Source organism: Mustela nigripes, chromosome 15, assembly GCF_022355385.1.
Source record: "Mustela nigripes isolate SB6536 chromosome 15, MUSNIG.SB6536, whole genome shotgun sequence".
NCBI classification, from domain to species: Eukaryota; Metazoa; Chordata; class Mammalia; order Carnivora; family Mustelidae; genus Mustela; species Mustela nigripes.
In genome coordinates this window covers 81,392,906-81,413,088 of record NC_081571.1, presented here as the reverse complement: position 1 = coordinate 81,413,088, position 20,183 = coordinate 81,392,906, and the positions used below count along the sequence as shown (strand labels likewise).

Genomic DNA, 20,183 nt, shown 5'->3' with positions numbered 1-20,183 from the left:
CGAAATATTTAGAAACACAGAATAATTCTGTGACTTTAAGAGACAATATGTGGGGCACCTGGATGGCTCAGTGGGTTGAGGGTCTGACTCTTGATTTTGGCTCAGGTCATAATCTCGGGGTCCTGGGATCGAGCCCCACGGTGGGCTCCACTCTTGGTGCAGAGTCTGCTTGACATTCTGTCTCTCCCTCTCCCTCCGCTTGCTCTCTCTGCCCCCATCCCACAAAAACAAACAAACAAACAAAAAAAAACAAATAAATAAAATCTTTAAAAACAAAAAAAAATAGACAATATGTACATACACAAATTAAAGTATTTCATGTGCATTACACTCACCCACACAATTAGAACCAGGACATGTATTAAATGTTAACATTGACTTTCTCTGACCAGCAGGATTGTGGGTGACTTTTATGTTCTTTTGGTTCTTCTATATTTTCCAATGTTTCTAAAATAACTGTGAATTGCTTCTTTAATTAGAAAAATAAAATGTGTTCCTAAAAGGATATTCAGAAATTAAATCTAAATGTTTTACAATATTAATGAGAATTATTAAAACTTTAATTGTCTGAAATATAGAGGAAAAATGTTGTTTGTCATGAAAAGCACTTCTGAAGAGGCAATATAATTTACTAAAAATGGGAGCTTCAATAAATGAACAGGGAAACCTAAGGAAGTTTCCCTTAGACCTTAGACGTGCAAATGTGTGCTTCTCAAACTGGCCGCGCCCGGGGAAAACCTCAGGTGCTCACGTTTCTGTCAGATTCCCATGAAAGGTGTATAATGTATTTCTCCATTCTTCAAAAAATTTTATGTCAAGTTATAGATTTATCATGAAGCACACATCAGTACTTGTTTTCTGAAATCACTCTTACGGTCTTAATCACTATGAATACTGAGTGAGAATTTTCACCATAGTTCAGGAGGAATTTTCACCACAGACTTTAGCGATGGGAAGGGTTAGGGAATGATAGGTTTACAAAAACACAACATAAGAACAACACCCAATGTCAGACTCACAGAAACGGACAATAGAAAGGTGGTTCCCAAGAGTTGGGGTGGGGGAGACGGGACCTGCTGGTCAGAGCACAAGCCTCCGGTTCTAGAAGAATCGGCTCTGAGGACTGGACACACGGCACGGCCACTCGAAGTATCAACACTGCTTTGTCCACCGGAGTTTCGCCAAGACAGTGAATCGGAAGCCTTCTTACCACAACAGAGTAAGAATTACTGGTCACCGTGGGAAGTGCTGGTGTGTCAATAACCCGCCTACCGTCATCATTTCCACAAAGCGCTTACGTCAACTCCTCATGCTGGACACTTAACAGACCATCTTATTTGCCAAGAATCGCTAACTTTCATGGCCATGAACAGGGCTGAGAAGCCAACGTAGCTCCTTTCAAATTCTTATCTGATTAACCCAAAAAATAGAACCTTGAGTAAAAAAACCTGGACGTCTGCCAGATCTCGTTCTTTGACCCACTTGCCTTTAGATCTCGTGAGACAAATGAACTAGGAGAAACGGTGAAAGCCATCACAGCGATGTCAAAAGCGTTCTGGGCCAGGCCATGCTGGGGTTCCCGCGTGGACAGCAGGCAGCCTGACTGCCCTGAGGCGTGGCCAGGAGGTGGTAAGTGGGTCCACAAAAGCAGGCTGCTCTTCAGGGAAGCCTTACTATAAAAACGAGAGGGACGCCATGGTGACAATGACAGGAAAGACATTTAATTGGGCTTTTCCATAGTTTTTAATTACTGGAAGATCCTGCGACATAACTATGAATCTAAAGGAGGAACCCGACAGAAAGACCGTGGAAATGGGAGATGGAGACGTGAGGCAGAAATCCTCTGACAGGTGGCAGTTAGTGGAGTACAGAGAGAATGGAGGGGAATTTAGCTTCGGCAGGGAAACAGATGCGTTTTCCGGATGTAACAAAAGCTGTGCATGGATAGGAAAAAACGTCAACGGTTTGTTGTTGCTTTTGTCTGCTAGGTGGAAGCTGAAGGCATTCAAGCCTGTAAACTTACTTTGTCAGTGAAACTGACAGCAAAAGGACCGCTAAGAGAGAGATTCAATATTGAGTGTGGGGTCACTTACGTAAAACGTTGATAATGATGCCAGGCCCTCTACCATAGCTCTTTTTGGGAAATCAGATGTACCTTGAACCCTCTGGATGTATAGCTCATTTTCTAGGAAGGAAGATCACCTTCTTAAATAGCAGGGTACCCCATGTCCTACTATTTAACAGATTACAGAGACAGGAAGGATAAAGCATAACTAAACAGTATGAAAGTTGCATAGCAGTCTTTAACCACACCACAGTCTAAGCGACGAAGGAGCAACATTTGGGAATGAGTTAATTTTGATCTATCGGTTTAAGCCCTCTAACACAAAGTAAGCAGTGTGTTTTTGAAAAATCATTTCCTACCTCAGTTATGACAGAATTGTTGGTTTCTCACATTTACTGGCCCCACCCGTTAAAATGATCCGGTCCCACAGTACCCATTAGACATGGTCCATGACACACTGTATCCAACAGGCACAAAAATGATGAATGTCAAATGTGCAAACGCAAAAGGCCAAGGACCGAGAAAACATTCAGAGCAATTTCCAGTAATCATCCCCTTGTTACTGAAGTGAAACAATGATAAAGCTTTCGCTGATCCTCACTTAGTCAATGACTACCCACCTGCTAATATTTTCCCTGTGCCTACTGATTTCAAAGAGTAAAAATACCTTGAAAGGTCTCCTAGTAGTAGGTAACAGAATTAATTCACCGTTTTGTAAATAAAACTAATTAAAATGACATCTTAGCCTTCTGTTGTCCGTTACTCATTTTTTGTAAACACATTTAATAGATGCCCTTTGTGGAGTAAGGTTTATTAAATAACTCCAGGACATGGAATATCAAATTATATCTTCCCAAGTTTTTCAGTAGGAAAGACAAGAAGTCCGAGATGATTTATCAGTAACACAGGTATATCATTTTCTCAAGTAGAAGCAACCTATAGTCTTTTATTCAATTAAATTATTTTCCTAAAATAATTAATACCAAATTCAAGGGATATATTTCCGATGGTTCCAAACACACTGGACTGTTGAAACGTGCAGATTTGCCCCAGCTTGGGAACTGGTCATGGGGCAGAGTAATGTAGCACCTGTGGCCACTTTGCAATATCAGATGTGAAAATTCAGAACCCTGCAATAAATATGTTTCTTTTACCCAAAGTCGTATGAGAAAAGATGGAAGAACTGAGCAAGTCTCCTCAGAAACGGTTCCCAGTGCAGTCCTGAGACACGAGAAAGCAAAGACAAGCCTACCGTCCCTCCCTCCACAGACACGGGATTGCGCAGATTCTGAGTGTATCCGTTCTTCAAGATACAGATTCACGAATACAACACGCCAGAAATACACGTACATAAACATGTTGAAACGCATATGAAATCAAGATTTCCTAGAGAAAAAGACCTGACATGACTTGAGTTCATCACTTATCAGCCTTTGTGATTCAGTCCTGAGGGACAGAAGAGATTCTTAAAATCTGGGACATGGCCCTGTACATTGAAAAATTTTTTTAAAAAACTAGAGATAATTCTGAGTTATAGAACATAGTGTTTGAATATGGAGCAAATTAGAAAATATTTTTAAAATTAGGATAATGTAGAATGAAAAATCAGACGTATATATGTGAAATGCTCAACAATTTATAAAATAAAGTGAGGAAAAGAAAATTCTCAGTGGACAAATTGTAATTATAATGTATACTACATATAATTAAATACATGTATAATTAGATATAAATATAAAAAGTTATAGTGGTTTAAAATTTTATTTTGGGGAAGCAAAACATTTAGATTTGAGATATGTATTATTAATAGATTTCTTTATATAAAAATAAGGATTACATATTAAATGTACTGCTCACATCATAGGAATGCTCTACACTTCCAGTGACAGATCTATAAAATTTCAGGAAACTCCAAAACCCTATCCAAATACGTGCTGGAAATTGTAAAAATACTGAGACTTTTTCTGTATAAATTTTGAAAAGTTTTGCAGAAATAACCATTTTTTGATCCATCCAATTCCTAAAATATATTGGGTTTAGATGATTTTTATTTCACTCTTAAAATTCTAAGAAAGTGTGTATATTGTTTTGCTTAATAAACACCGTGGGTGCTCACTATTCATAGACTCCACATTTGCAGATTTGCCTGTTGGCTGACTTTTTCCGTAATACCACAAGGGCTCCTTGGGCTCCACACCCACCGTGGTTCCTGCACAAGCACGGAGTGGGGACAAGTCTGGTCCGCCGGTGCGCACGTTTGCAATGGGGATCCCACATGACAAGTTTAACTTTCATAGTGCAAAGTCTCTGTTGTGGTCCATTTAGTGTGTCTTTCACATTTCTGTCCTTTTGTTGGCGATTTTGTCATTTAAAATGAGCCCCAAGCAGGGTGCTGAGATGTTCTCTACTGCTTCCTAGAGCAAGAAGCCTTATGGAGAAAGCACGCGTGTGGCTAGGCTTCCATCAGGCACGAAATATAGCATTCCTGGCCATGAGTTCAATGTTTATGAATCGATAGTATATATTTTAAAAGGTGTCTTTAAGGAGAAAGACAGATAAAACAAAGTTCCCACAGACCAGCTGACGACGATGTCGTGACCAGAGGCTCGCGGGAACCGAGTGCTGCACTTCCCCAAGAGCTGTGGTTCAGCATTCACTAATGCGGTGTTTGCAGTGACCTTAGAGAACATAACTACCACAAATAACAAGAATCGAGTGTATGTTTCTTATCTGTCTTCCCAAATTCTAAATATCAGTTTGAAATCAGTGTTTTTAAAGGGGAATGAATGTATGATATTACGGTGAGAATCGGGGTATCATCTGTCCACTCTGGGGACTTGCCATTCTGTAGGAAGTCTGTCATTAGCAAGAGGACAGCAGACCGGGTGCTCAATTTATGACACCAAATCTGTCCCTGCCCTTACTCTGGGGCCTTCAGCACAGATCCTGGCCTCTCTGGGCCTCTGTCCCTCACCTCTAAAGGGCAGAGAAATCTAGCATCTATGCAGTAGGGTTGCAGGAGAACTAAGTCAATTTATCACTAGAAAGCATATGTAGAAACATATCAGACACATAGGAAGGCTGTGCCAAAGTCAATTATTATTACCTCTCAGAGTTTCATAGATCATCTGGCAAGAGTACTGACAACATTCGCAGTACCTGAGCCTATTTCATGGACACGAACCTTCTGCGATCCAATTAAAATAGCAACGTTCCAGTGCTGCGCAGTATTTGATAGCAACACACACAACCACACACATCTCTACTCCACAAAAGCTCATAACACATAATTATCTCTCACCTCACTGAAATTGTTCTTATTATGATTTTCTAAGAGACTTGAAAAAGATGATTCCAGTGCTTTTAACACAAATGCCAAGCCTCTACTCCTCAGTCCAACAAGTGGGAGTCATCTGTGATCTGTGGTCTTTCTCTCAAGCCCTACATCCAACCCCACACCAAATACGGACAACTTGACCTTCAAACACCTAGATGCGAGTCACCTCCCACCACCGCCACCACCACCATAGCGTCTAGCCCGGGGAGTGACAACAGATGGCTCCCCCATCCTGCCCCCCCTTGTCCGCTCTCCACAGAGCAGCCAGAGGGATCTTCTCCAACAGAAGTCCGATCGTGTCACTTCACCCAAAACTCTCCAGAGGATCCCTGATTCACTGGGGGTGAAAGAACACGGGGAAATCCAGTCACGACTCACTCACATGTCCCCTTCTCCATGAGGCCACCCCTTAATACCCTCCGCTCCTCTCCTCCTGGCCTTCCCACAGTTCTCTGTAGTTGACATAACTGTGTATTTCACTCCTTTGCGTATTTGTTCTTTCCGGCTTCTCCCCAGGAGAATGCAAGCTCCAAGAGGCAGGGATTTGTGTTTTTTATGTTCATGGCTGACCCTCTTCGTAAAGACCAGAACACTCTCAAATACTTACACAGTCTCTTACTCATCTGGAATCTTTGGAAAATGGGAAGAATATTGGACAGGCAGTGCTAACACCAAGTCCAGTGGCACTTACTCCTGGAAGTAGAATAAATCTCTCTTTTGAGGTTGTAAACAGGAACACATTCCTGCTACAATTTTTGTGTCAATGGGTTTCATCCATATTTATTTGAAAGTGAATTATTCCTGTGGATAGATGGCTGGGCTGGCTATTCCACGGTGGCAAGGAGACCACTCAGACTTGCTTCATCCACGACCAAATCTCTCAGTGGTGCCCTTACTTGTTTGCTCTTGTCTGTTCTTGCCACTCTCTCTAACGTAAACTTTTTGTTCGCCAGGTAGCATCTAGAACATAGGGGTTATTCAATAAATATCTGAATGATGAATAAGCTGGAAGTTCCTCAAGGGTAGGGATTATGTTAAAAATAGTAATCAATAAATATTAATTCAATGATCAGTAAGTGAAGGTCACTGTAGAATATAACTGTCAGAAATACAACTTTGTACCTGATGTGAGAAAAGAGTCACTGCAGAACCATGAACATGTTAATTTGGATACTATAGATTTAACTCTATGATCACACATGAAATAAAACTAGCTTCTATTTCTCAATTCTGTCTCCCAAAGAAAAGCAACATAATCAGACACGGAGATGTGCAGGTTTTCTAAAACTCCTGCATAATTTCTTAAGAATCTTTGTTAAGATAACACAAGATTTTTTTTCACCAGAAAAAAATCCCAACTCTCATTTCTGAAATAATTAAAATATATTGTGAGGTTCAATGCTAGGATCTAAGCTATAATAAAAAAACAACAGCAACAAATAACTCTAGTAAAGTTTTATACTTAAAGTTTTCATTTTCTTGTAAAGAAATGCTGTAGACACTGGTTTACTAGATGTGAGCAAGACAATAAGATTCAACAGATATCTTTACTGTATGCCTAGCTGGCTAAGAATTAAGAGAAAGGATTGAAAGAAACACCACTTATGAAACCACTTTAGTTAGGATTCACTTGCAAAGTATAAAGGCATATAATTTCCCAGAAAAAAAACTAGCAGAGTAGAGCTCCACACGACATCTACACAATCTGTTTTATAAACTCTGTCACCCACAACCTTAGTCTCTAATTATCTTGTAACTCCAGGAAAATAAAGGGTAACATACATACATATTTTTTTATCAACCAAAGTATTACATATTGTGAAATAGTAATAGTTAAATATATAGCCTTTGGTATGCTGTCAAATCTTCCAATGGTAGAAAACTAAATTGCTTTACTTACTAATACAAGCAGCAGGACAATGTCAGGGTTATCACAAGCGCAGGCGATGTGCATTGGTGTCCAAAAGTCTTCATCCTGGTGGTTGACATTGACCCCTCTGTCAATCAGAATCTCTGCAATGAAGGCATTATCATACCGAGCACACTGAAAGAAAGAAAAAAAAAAAAAAAGAAAGAAAGAAATGTATTTCAAATGATGATAAGGTTCATTGCAAATGTCCATAGATAAAGACTTCAATGCCAATTTAGAGGTTGAGAGATGGGACTAACGATGCTCCAGCTAACCTACAAGCTAAGGGGCAGATGGGGGTTGGAGGATTCAAAGGGAAATGGCATCCACAGACAGTAGAAATAAAAATGAGAACATAGGGACAGACATTAAGAAGGAGGAAAAAATTTCAGTCTTTGTGTCCTCGTCATTTTTACAAAAGATTACCAGAAAATCTCGGACCGCTTGCCAGAATTATCTTTCTGAAATACAAATCTGATCATATGAGCCTTCTGCTCTAAAATATACATATTTTGTTATTCAATTTTGTTGACGAAAAAAGTTTTACCCCCTTATTGCATCCAAGACAGATAAGACCCGTCATGGTCCTTCTAAACGCATCCCCCATCATCCAAACGCAGCCTTCAGCCTAGCTGCAAAAGATAAGTCAGTACTCCAGGGTGCCATCTTGGAACAGTTAACTATTGGTAATTTCAGAATCTTCTAACATGAATTTTAATCATTGTGTTTTATAGAAATTTCATAGTCTACTAAATCAAACTCTCCAGGAACTTGTTTTGCTCTTCTATTTATTATTTATAGGTAAAATTTATAAAAAAAATTCAAAGTCAGGGCTGGCTCCAAGGGTACACAATCTCCATAGTTGTGCTTAGGCAGTTCCTGCATTTGGTTTAAGGCTCCACTGTTGTCATCAAGAACTTTCAATAGTTATTGAAGAGTCCCACATATTCACTTGCCCTGCACCTTATAAATTATCCTGTCCTAGTATAAGTCTGATATTTTATATCTATAAGCTACATCAGTTCCAATGCATGTTAGCTAAATTAATATTTTAAGAAAAGATTTAAGCTAAATAAGCTAACTACAGATCAGCAAAATTTCTGAGTTGATAGATACATGTTTCCCATAGGATTTGAATTCATCCAACAGTTTCCCCTCCCACAGAGAAGTAGTAATCAATGCCATCATTGGAAATAGCATCATGTCAATGTATCAACTATTCCTGGACCAGACAATTAAAAACAAATCATGGGAGGGCTTTCCCTTTTGAGTAACAGGGCCCAGACTGGCATTCCTGCCCAAAATAACTGCAACAAAAGCAAAAACTCTCAGACAAAATATGACTTCCAAGAGCTGGGAAGAAACAATGCAGTCCTACTGCTGCTGTTATTCCAGCTCCCTGGCTTGAAGGGCTTTCCAAGCTGCAGCACAGTGAGAAGAACCCTGGTCACCCAGGGCCACTTAAGAGGAGACTGAACTGAAAGTCCAGAGACTGAGCTGGCCAAGATATAGGACAGAGTCACAGAAAGATCAGGGCTGCACAGAGAAAGGGGACTTCAAAGGTCTTCTACCCCCACCTAGAAATACTAAACTCCAGTTCTGAAGGGCTCAAACTGCTTCCAAATAATTCAACACCCCCCCAAAGAGAGCTCAAGGTTATTTATAGAAATATGAAAATATTCAGTACCCAACAAGGCAAAGTTCACTATGGCAGCATCCAGGAAAAAAAATGACCAGATATACAAGACAACAAGCAAACAGGACCCACAAAGAGGAGAGAGGGGAACAACGGGAGCCAACTCGGAAGCAATACACTTGTTAGAATGAGCAAATCTGCATGTTAAAACTGTTACAATAACTACATTCTGTGTGTTCAAAAAAACTGGGAAACTGTTGAACATGGTAAGCAGAGATATGGGAGACAGCAAAGAGACTCAAATTTAACTCCTGGTGATGAGAACTACCAGGGTGGAGATAAAAAATACACCAAAGGATGGGATTAACAATGGACTGGCTATTGCAGAAGATAAGACTGGTGAACCTGAAGACGGTAACATAGATTACACAAAGTAGGACAGAACAATCAATGACTTTCAATAAGTGAACCAAGCATCGGTGAGCCGTGGGCAATCTCAGACAGTAACCAAATAGACTGATAGTACCGGAAATAGGTTTTACAGAAATTGATTTATATTTTCATATTATTTAATTTGCATTAAAATTAGTGATTACAAGATAGCCAGTTTTTAAAATTAGGTACAAGGTTTGAACTGGTATTTCACCAAAGAAAAAAAAAGACACATGAATTGTGTTTCCCAATCATGATGCAGTCATGGAAGAACATCCCTATCTTCCTCCAATATCTGGTGGTCTCAAGACCGCGAGTGGTGAGCACGGTGCAAAATCATGGTTCAGGTTCCACATGAAAGAAGATGCGGAGGCATCTGTATTGGGATGCATGGAAGCACCTGGGGCAATGGCACACGTGAACTTGGAGGGATTGGTTCCGGTTTTGAACCATGACGTTTGCCTTTGTGAAGTACTGTGTCCTGTATAACAGTAACGAAGATGCTAAGACCCCGAGTCCCATTCACAGGAGCTGCAGGTTTGGGTCCAACGACTAGTAAGATGAGGATCAGAATCTAAAGGCTCAATAAATAGGTTTTAGAATTAGGGCCTGGATCCAATTTCTTTCAGGAAATTCACATGCTGCTAACACGTACTCTGCTGTCTTTATCTTTTTGATAACTCCCTGCAGAATCAACAGTGATAGGACCTCCTCCTTCCCTGTCTTTCAAGACCCCCTCCACCCGCACCTCAGGAACCCACATTTACAATTCAAAGATACCTACAGTTTGGCTCTTCCCTGTCTTTTACCAAAAAAGAGTTAATTAGATACAGTGTGGAAAATGGTATCAGCCTCTCTCAAGTAATGTAATTTTTAGACTCACATTTCAGAGGATCATGAATAATAATTTGACAGCAATAAATACCTTCTAATCACACTTGTCTGAAAAGATTACGATAGTTGAACATTCCCGTTACAATGTTCTTACAACATTATTGTTAGATAGTAAACCTCATTCTCACTGGAAAGGATTTTCTTCCAGCTAGCAAATCTTTCTCCCAATTTAGGCCGTTCTTCATCATTTCAACCAATTTCTGGCAACAGTTTATTGCAGCAAGAAGGTGGCTGGACTGCCACTAGGTCCCCTTCAGAGAGCTCTGAACGCAGCAGTCATCTCCCCCAATCCACCTGTCACCATCCCCTGCGTCTCCAAGGTCCAGACAGGACAGGCTACATAACTAGTGGGACCCAGTGCAAAATGAAAAAGTGGGGCCCCTTTTTCAAAAATGACCAAGAATTTGGGGGCATCTGGGTGGTCCCGTTGGTTGAGCATCTGACTCTTGATTTTAGCTGAAGTCATGATCTCGGGATATGAGATCGAGCCCCATGCCGGGCTCTGAGCTGAGCATGGAGTCTGGTTAAGATTTTTCTCTTCCCCCAGCCCTTCCCCCATGGTCTCTCTGTCTCTCTCTCTCAAATAAATAAATACATTTTTTTTTTAAATGACTAAGAATTTTAAGAGGGTGACAGCAGAGTATGGAACCAAGCATGGGTTCAGTGGAGCCTAAAGCGACCATGTGGACCCCGTGCCTGTGAAGCTGTCCTTGAACTGCCAGATCTCTTCATGCACCCCGCCCCCCAGGTCCCTCAAGTCCACACACTGCACTTCCTTCCAGCGAATCCCTGGAACCTAGTCTGTTTCAAATAAGCCTTCCTCACCTAGAAATGTCCGTAGAACCTAAATCTATTTCTGTGGAAACACCATCTCTCCTGCAGCCTCCTCCACGGAGCAAGTAAATTTCCATCTGGCCCTGAAAAAGCTTAGCCAGTTTCTGAGCATATTGATTTTTTTTTTAATTTTTATTTTTTAAGTAAGCTTTACACCCCAGTGTGGGGCTTGAACTCACGACAGCGAGATCAAGAGCCCCACGCTCCATGAACGGAGCCGATCAGATGCCCCTGAGCTTACCGATTCTGATAGATTCACTATTCATTCACCTTAATATGCTAATTTCAAAGTCACTCGATCCTTACATCCTAGCCCTATTCTCCCAAAAAGGTCTTTCTCCCCTTTCATCAGAGTTCTCCACTTTCATCCCCTACAATCACAGTCGTCCCGCAGTGAGCACACCAGTCACGCTGGGTTACACACCCTCTCTGGAAGTGTAGAAGGCTCTCCCTCTAGGCCCCCAGAAACCTCCACCGCATTATACATTAGTTCCCATCCCCTGGCTTGCCACCCCGAAGACTGGCTTCATGCTAAATTACTAAATCCCAATATCCCAAATGTGATCAAAACATTCCATTCTGCCTCCTAACGCGTATTTAGAGAGCAACACCACAAACAGCTCCTTCCTCCAACACTGTTCATTGAGTTGCCTAGGATTAGTGAGAACAAACACCCCCCACACTAACCAGCAGTCCACAGCTTCTCAGGGAATGCATTCTTTCACTGTTTGGAATTGTTTGTAACCAAAGGTAATTAATGTCTCTCGATGTACAAACTCAATACAATGCATATTATTGATTCAGCTGAAAAGACCCTAAAAACCAAAGAAACCAAATTAACAGACACAATTTTAAACTTTAAATGTTTTGTCTTTTCCCTACATCTTGTCATAAGGGATCTTTTATGTATTTTAGTTTTTTGGTTGGCTAACGACCATATCCTGAACAACTCTGAAATCTATCACTCAGAAAATTCAACGTTTTCTACAAATGCTGAATTCCCACATTAAACTCCTTGTTCACACATGGAAGTTATCTTTTGCAAGTTTTTGGTTTTCTTTTTTAAAACATGGGTCAAACCTGTCACATTAGTTTTCTCACTGTCTATATATTTTCAGGGCACACTTCTCTTTTTTGCTCCTCTGCGCAGATTTCACAGCCACCAGGGTGGGAGAGATGAGCAGAGAGTTACCAGGACAACATTCAGTTTGATCCCGATATCAGTTATCGAGTGGGTATCACGTGCTAAGCACAGTTCCATTATTAATCAAAAAAATTCTCTCTGAACCCTCCAGAAGTGGAGAGGAGAGGGGAAGCAACATGACTTATGCATCAAATTGGATTAATCATTGTCCACTTTTCTTGTCCTATATTTACGGGTTCCCAGTGGTTCAAAAACTGTCCTACAACCAGAGACAGATGGAGAAGAGACAGAGATACACAAAGAGAGAGAGAGAGACACACACACAGAGATATGTTTCAGTAGGAAAATGAATTTGAATTTGCTGCAATATTTAAAAATCTTTGAAATCTCTCTAGAACTCCCATATGGCCCCTTGTACTGAACATCAATCCCCACCAGCCACCTCTTTCAGCCAGTGCCGAGATCTGTACAAAATCACTTCCACTTCCCTGCCATTATATCACACTGAAGGATCGCACTCATTATAATGTCATCTTGAACATACTTATCATTTTTGCTTTTCATGTACAGATGGTCTCTGACTTACAATGGTTCAGCTTATGAGTTTTTGACGTTATGAAGGTGTGAAAGAATTCTGAATTTGGATCATGTCCGGGGCTGGCGACATGCGGTTCGAGCCCCTCTCATGAGGCTGGACAGCAGCCGCGGCTCCCAGGCAGCCATGCTGTCGTGAGCAAAGACAAGTGGTACCCTGCCAACCACTCGGTACCCATGCAACCATTCTGTGGTATCGCTTTCAGTAGAGAGTGCAATAAATTACATGAGATATTCAACACTTTATTAGAAAATGGGCTTTGTGCTCAATGATCTTGCCCAGCGGTTAAGCTAATGTTGGCTTAGCCAGGTTAACTACAATGTTTGGTAGGTTAGATGTATTAAATGCATTTTTGACCTAATGATACCTTCAACTTACATGATTTATCCCGACATAAGCCAAATAAGATGTGTTTCTTCTCTCTGGCAAATACTTGTCCTACAGATTACCTCTCCATACATAACCTAACCCTCTGAGCTGAGTTATAGCTCTTATTTCCACCTGCATTCCAAGCACAGATATCTTCCAACCAATTGAACCAAACTCAAATTATAAAACCAGCTATTACTAAAGAGATTCAGATGTACCAGAAATTTTAAAATCCTAATAGGTCTTCTATCTAGAAATTTTAAAATCGTAATAGAACTTCTATCCTTTTAAGTGACTGCAAACTCTGCACCTTCAGCTGCAATCTCAGTTTGCCTCACTTTGAATCACCAAGATTTTACCAGGCAATGCTCTCTTCCAGGCACTGCACTTGGCAATATACAGGTCAAGTTTAAGGACATAGTAATATCCTTGGGAAACAGACAATCCAGTTGAATGAGATTGAGGGTGTTCAGAGCATTCTAGATTCACAGTGGATGGGTAGCTAACACCCTGATAGAACTGGACACCCCAGTATGGGACACTCTCAACAGGTTTTGAAGGACTCGGTGGAGGAGGGAGGGGTGGAGACATTCCTAATCCGTTAAGAATTCACTGAAACCCTACCCTTGTGCTTAGTGCTGTGCCAACCCAAAGAGTTGGTCATGGACTAGATACTGTCCCCAGTCAATAGCCTCAAAATTCAAGAGGGCAATGCAGCCAAAGAGAAGTATGATGGACAGGTCCAGTGAGCTATGGGGGCCATCTCAGAGGAGCACCCCAAAGTAGGAAACAACAAAACAATCAGGAGGAGGAATGAAATGGCTCTTCGAGGAATTGTCATTTTCATGGAAGGTCTTTCTGAGAGGGTCAGTTTCAGACTGAGCCCTCAGTGAAAACCTTTCTGGCTGAGACATACAGCTTCCCTGAAGAAAGGCTCTGTTCTCTCAATGCTGGTCAACTGGATTTTTCTCAAAGCTCACAGTTCAAAGACATCTATAAAAAATTCCTTGCCCAGATTCTAATTCTTTATAAATGGGGTTCTGTGGTTGCAGAGACCAGGTGAAATAGAACACAAATCTCACTGGTAACTTTACCAAGGAATTTTTCAGAATTTGCTGTTGAATGAACCAGTCCTGTGTGCTGTATTTACTCAAAAATGGTAAATTCACTCCCCTCAGTCCCTGGTGGCATTCTGAGAAACACACTTTTGTTGCCTTCTTACCCCTAAGTCATGCACCCACGCAGTCCAGATAAAAATATGCCCACCACACAGAACAAGGTCAGGGTTTTCATTCAAGATTTAGATGGATGCTGTACTCATGATTGAAGATCCTAGACTTGGGCTTTCCAGTTACGGATGCCACGATTCTCATGGACCAAAGAGATGCTGGATGTTAAAAAGTCCAGCCAGAAATTTGAATCTTAATCACTTCCTTGGAAAAAATTTAAAGAGTCACTATTTCCAGGCCACAGAAACTGCTTCTTGCTTCCCAGCCCTTTCCAGCATCACCTCATGGTTGGGCTCTCCTGCTCATGGACATTCTCGTTTTGTGTCCGTCTTGCTCCTTCACTTGCCTCCTCGCTTCCTGTTGCCCCATCCTGTACGGATGTCCCCCAGTCCTCATCACCCAAGAAAATCCCAGGAACGGCCCCTGGAGAGGGCACATTTTCTTCTGCAATGATGCATTTTCTCACCAGCACTTACCCTCACAGCTTTCCCCCCTTCCTTTCTGGGAGAACAAAGGAAGGCGAAGTTACACGGTCAATACCCAGATGCTTCGGAAACGTCCATGTATCTCCTGACCACTTTTGCACTCTAACACCTAGACCAGTTTTAAAATTAGATCTTTCTTTAGACATTTCCTCCACAGCCCTAATATTCTGACTCTTTTCAAAATATAATATTCTCTCCTCCATCGAAAAGATACAAAGATGTGGAACAGCTGCCACTGTAGTATTTTGCTAATTATCTCGGCTTCTTCCAGATCCTAAAGCTTGAAAGATGCAGAGAGAGAAGCCCAATGAGCTGCCAATTCAGACACCAGAACTTCTTGGAAGAGCAGGAAGTGATTAAAACAGGTAGTGTTAAGCCTCTAACAAAAATGCAGTCTTAACTAAGTTCATTAACTTCTTTGATCACATGAAGCACACATGTCAAAAGGAAAAGACTTTGCCTCCTCTCCCCAGCCTGAGTCACTGTTAAAAATTTCTGGTCTAGCTTGGAGATTTTCTCTGCTTTTGCAAAGAATGTCCCCCTTTCTCTCTTGCTCTCTCATCTCATCACCAGATCAAAGAAAGAGTAATGTCTATTTCTAGCACATTCCATTTAAGCCTCACTGTTCTGCTGCTGTCACAAGACAACACTGAAAGAATTTGCGTTTCATGCTCCATTCGCGAGGGTTTGGTCACTACTGGAAGCTCCTTCTCAAGAGCTTATTTATTAGAAGTCTTAACATTAAACCCCCACACAGCGGTTTAGCAATACCTGTGTGATTCTGTTTCCAAATTCACAAATATAATGTCTTCCCGAGACTTAAATCTGTGCTGTCGGCTGCTGCCCTTACCTCCCCTCTGTCCATCACGGGACGTGATATCTCCCCTAGGTTCGATACATGAATTATTTACAGAAGGGTGGGCAAACAAGCTGATCTGGAAGTATTTGTCAAAAATTTTGATAGAAAACAAAATCCCTGTGCGGGATGGGAATTCTTAATCTCCAACATCAAAGTTCTCCTGGTACTTCTAAGAGAAATGCACTGAAATCTACTCTTGGAATCAAGAACTCAATGAAGAAGAACTGAATGAAATCAACAAAACTCTAGAAATCTCAACAATTTCCACTGCTTTTTCTCCATGGCCCACACAAACAGATGGTGCCTTTTTCTCAAAGGCGTCGATCTAAGCATCTCTAATTAGAGCTTCGGCATGGATAACACATTAGGATTCCTAACGCAGGATGCCCCAAAGGTGGGGCTGACAGCCCAGACCCTCACCCTTGATGTTTCAGATGGCTAAATTGCCTTTTTCAGCACCTAAGGCATGCTGAAGCCCTGTAATTTTGTCTCTCTGGCAACTCGCAATTTTTCATTTGCTTTTATTTACTCAGGAACCCCAGGAAAGGAAGACTCGGTGCTGACCCTGGGGTCCCTCGGCCGTCCCCAGGCTTTCTCACATGCTCCCCAGCCCTGCCTTCCTTTTGTCTGAGGCTCGCAGCCCATGCCTGATGGTATGAAAATGCAACATAGCTGCCCCAAACGGAGGGTTGAGAACGTGTTTCCCTCTGCCTTCTCCCTTGAATCCTCTCTTTTCGTTTTCCTTCTGATTCCACTATTTCTGAGTCTGTCTACTCTGTGATCTGGGCCTCAAATAACCGACCTCTCATTAGCCAAAGATGCCCTTAAGTCCTGGGGCCCATTCGTTTATCCGTTCATTCACGGACACCCTAGTGAGCATTTCCTGCACGTGACCAGCCAAGGATATAAGCGTGCCTAAGACAGTCACAGGTTTTGACAATGCAGTCTAGCGGAGAGAGAAGACACATCACCCATTTATCACGGCCCATCATGACAAGATCTGCAGGAAGCAAGGATCGTGCGCTTGGAGAGCTTGGATGGAGGAGTAATTGCGTCTGATCAGGAGGGTCGGAGAAAGTGTCAGGACTCTTCTCCCAGTGCAGGATGGCCTCTTCATGGTCCTCTGCCACGATCTCCTGTTTACCCCCCCGCCCCCCCAGGTCGGCCATAGCCAGTGGTTTACTCTTCTCCCTCCCTGGGAAAACTAAACTCCATATGGGCAGAGAATGTGTTCTGAATCTCTGCATCCCTGAGAGTGACCATGGCCTCAGACATTAATTAATTAAGTAGTTAATGCATTAACTTTCCTACTCAACAAGTCTACTGAGCAGGTACCAAGAGCTGGGCACTCCCCTAGGCACTGGGGATACAACAGGCCAAGACTATGCCCAGTTCTTGCTCTCACAGGGGGGACAGTCTAAGAACTAGGATGTAATCACATCAGTCTATAATCTGTTTGGTGGCACCTGCACACTACAGGGAAACTAGACACCAGATGAAAGTCGAGTTGATTGTAGAGTGGTGGTCATAGGCTGTTCTTTCCTATAGGGCAAGCCAGGGAAGGCTGCTCTGTTAGATGACTTCCAAGCAGAGACCCAAAACGAGTGAGGGCATGAGCTGTGTGGACACGTGCAGAGCAATGTTCCAAGTGGAAAAGATGGGGGGTGGGGGGGATGCACCTGGAGGGAGTAGGGCGGCAGGACCCAGCAAGGAGCTCTGAGAACAAGAGGGGAGGAACCGAGGTGGGGCCATGGCCAGGGCAGGTCATGATATGTCTCTATGCAGGACTTTGGGTTTTTCTTTGAGTGGAAAGGGAAGTTTCTGCAGTATTCTGATGAAACAGAGAGGTTGAACTGACTTCTGTGCGGCAGCACCCTGCAGGGTAGGCAAAGATGGGACGGGAGAGGAGAGAGGCTGCTGCTTATCCTGAGAAAGGGATGAAGCTGTAAGACAGGGCGGCAGGGGTCCAGGGGAAGGGACAGAGTGGCATCTGGCTGTAGGTCGGAAGACCAGAAAGCAACCACTGGCTTGACTCCTGGCAGAAGGCATTTTATATGTTCATTACAGGCAAATGCATTTTATATATACAGTTGTGGGTCTCTCTCTCATACACACACATGCTCAGTAATAACACTGTTGGCAATATTAACAATGAATTCACATCGTTTGTTTACAGAGAAGGTCTGTCTTCCAGTCGTTGAATTAGAAGGACCGTGTGCTCTCTGAAAACTGAAATGAGCCCCTTTAGGTATCACTGGGGAACCGATGTGGCAAGAACATTGTGTGTGTCTGTGTCTCCAGTCAGAGGCATATTCTGTCAGAGGAAAGTCACACAGGCATATTCCCAAGCACACAGAACTACAGTGAATAAAAAATTAATTTATATGAAAATGCATCCTAAATAATACACTGTAATGTAGCTATTGATCAATATCTAACATATCAAAGACACCTTATGGCTGACCAGTTCTTCTCCTTTCTCTCTGACCATCACAATGCAGCTGTGATATGTATTCATCCCAGTAAATACTCTGAACACAGTGTTCCAGATAATATGCCCATTTCACAGGTGGGAAAAACAAGCCTCAGTGAGCTTAAGCATCTTCTCAAACTTCATGAAAGGTGTAAATGTACATGAAGTTACATATGAAAAGAAAAGATCAAAAGCCATTGGCATGGGTTCGAATTCTCTCCTGATCCTCTTCTAACAGGGGGCACAGAGGCAGGTGTAGACACTCCCAAGAAAAGAAAGCAAGGCCTGGCCTCATCTCCTTCTGAACGTGCTGATCACTGGGTCTCCTGGTAGGAGATAACCATGTCAACCAAGAGGAAAAGATTTGCTTGTGCGAAGCTGTTAGCACGTCCCTAGTCAAGCTAGCATTTCTTATCACTGTTAGACCTGGGATCTAGGAACTAAGGAGGCATACATAGCTCCTTAGCAGTTTCATATAAGCCCCGTAATGATTGGAGTCCAAAATGGAGAGGCTTCAAAGCCAAAACCCTCCAGAGAAGGAAAAAGTTATCTAGAAATCTCTCTTTTCATCTCAATTAAAGCTGGAGAGAAACAGTTGACATTTCTTCTACAGACTGTCTCTTATCACTATTCTGAGTTGTTTTTCTATTCTGCTGAGCGCATAATGTGATTGCCTGTGTCCCCTGGATATCTTGAGCCTTTGGTAGGTACATGTTTCTCTTGTCTGCAGTGGTTTTCAGCCTCAGCTGCAAATCAGAGTCAGCTGGGGGAGCTCTGAATTGTCATATCCCAGAAAAATGTCAGAATCTCCAGGGACCCGGCTAGGGTTGGGAGGCAGGTGTCCTGGCTAGGGTTGGGAGGCAGGTGTCCGCATTTTACGGCTCCTGGGTGATTCCAACATGCAATTAAGGCTGAGAACTGGGGGCGCGTTCCAGAGCTTGGGGCTGTTTGATGCCTGACCTTCTTTAACAGAGTTCAATGAAAAGACAAAAGAAAGACAGCTCACCCCTGAGTGAGGTGCCTCTGAGTTAGGTTTTGAATGTTATATTAATTTTGATATTTTTCAAAATTAAGTCTTAATCATTACATCAGTCCTAAGACTACTTAATTGATCCTACTATTGAATTTTTAAGTGAACCAGCAAAAATTTCTGGCACATGATCCTAACATAATATTTTCTTGTTTATGCAATCGCTTATTAGTTGATTCACTTAGCTATCCAAGGCTTTGTCTCCAAAAGAATGCAGGTGAGCTTTATTCACATTTTTATGTGCCTGGTCACAAGCAGAGAATAGAGGAAATCCACTGCAGCCAGAAAGACAAAGTGCAGAGGCAAAAGAATGATTGCCTAACAGTCTAGAGTAGATACAAGGTTATCTGCTTTATTTTCAGAAGTATCTTCTTTAGGACAGAAGTTCTAACTCCATTTGTTAAAATTAATTACAAACTCCAATGTAGTAATTAGAAAATACTGCAGCTCATTATCCATGCCTGATCATTTGAAAGTGTCATGTTTTGAGGATCATCTGTCAGACATACATTTGGAGGATGGCCTGCAGGCTCCATCGTTAAGCCTCTGCCTTTGGCTCAGGTCTTGATCCCAGGGTCCTGGGTTCGAGCCCTGCATGGGGTTCCCTGCTCAGTGAGGAGTCTGCTTCTTCCTCCCCCCCTGCTCATGCTCTCTGCACCCTCTATTAAATCAACAGTCTTAAAAAAAAAAAACGAGGTCCATTTGGCTATTGGATTTTGAACCCACAACTGATTCTCCTCCCTGTGTTGACCCCCAGGCGTCCCAGTCCAAGGTTCTCACCAGATGCAGCAGGGAGCCTCCCGAGGAAACGGCAGTGTGTGGATCCGCGCCCTCCTTCAGGAGCCGGAGTGCTGGAAAATGGAAAGAGTAGGCAGTTAGAGCGCGTGCTCCG

General features: G+C 42.3%; 1 protein-coding gene across 5 annotated transcripts in view; it reads right to left on the bottom strand.

Annotated features, from left to right (window-relative positions):
* The window catches only part of MYO16 (myosin XVI), a 576,627-nt gene that overhangs the window by 371,655 nt on the left and 184,789 nt on the right, over nt 1-20,183 (bottom strand). For all 5 annotated transcript variants that reach the window (XR_009400078.1, XM_059378159.1, XM_059378158.1 and 2 more), the window contains exons 3-4: nt 20,072-20,142; nt 7,303-7,446 (exon numbers count right to left, since the gene is read on the bottom strand). Coding sequence is in view for 4 of the 5 variants with exons in the window: in XM_059378159.1 (XP_059234142.1) it covers nt 7,303-7,446; nt 20,072-20,142 (215 nt within the window). In the remaining variant the exon portion in view is untranslated. The remainder of the gene's footprint in view (nt 1-7,302; nt 7,447-20,071; nt 20,143-20,183) is intronic.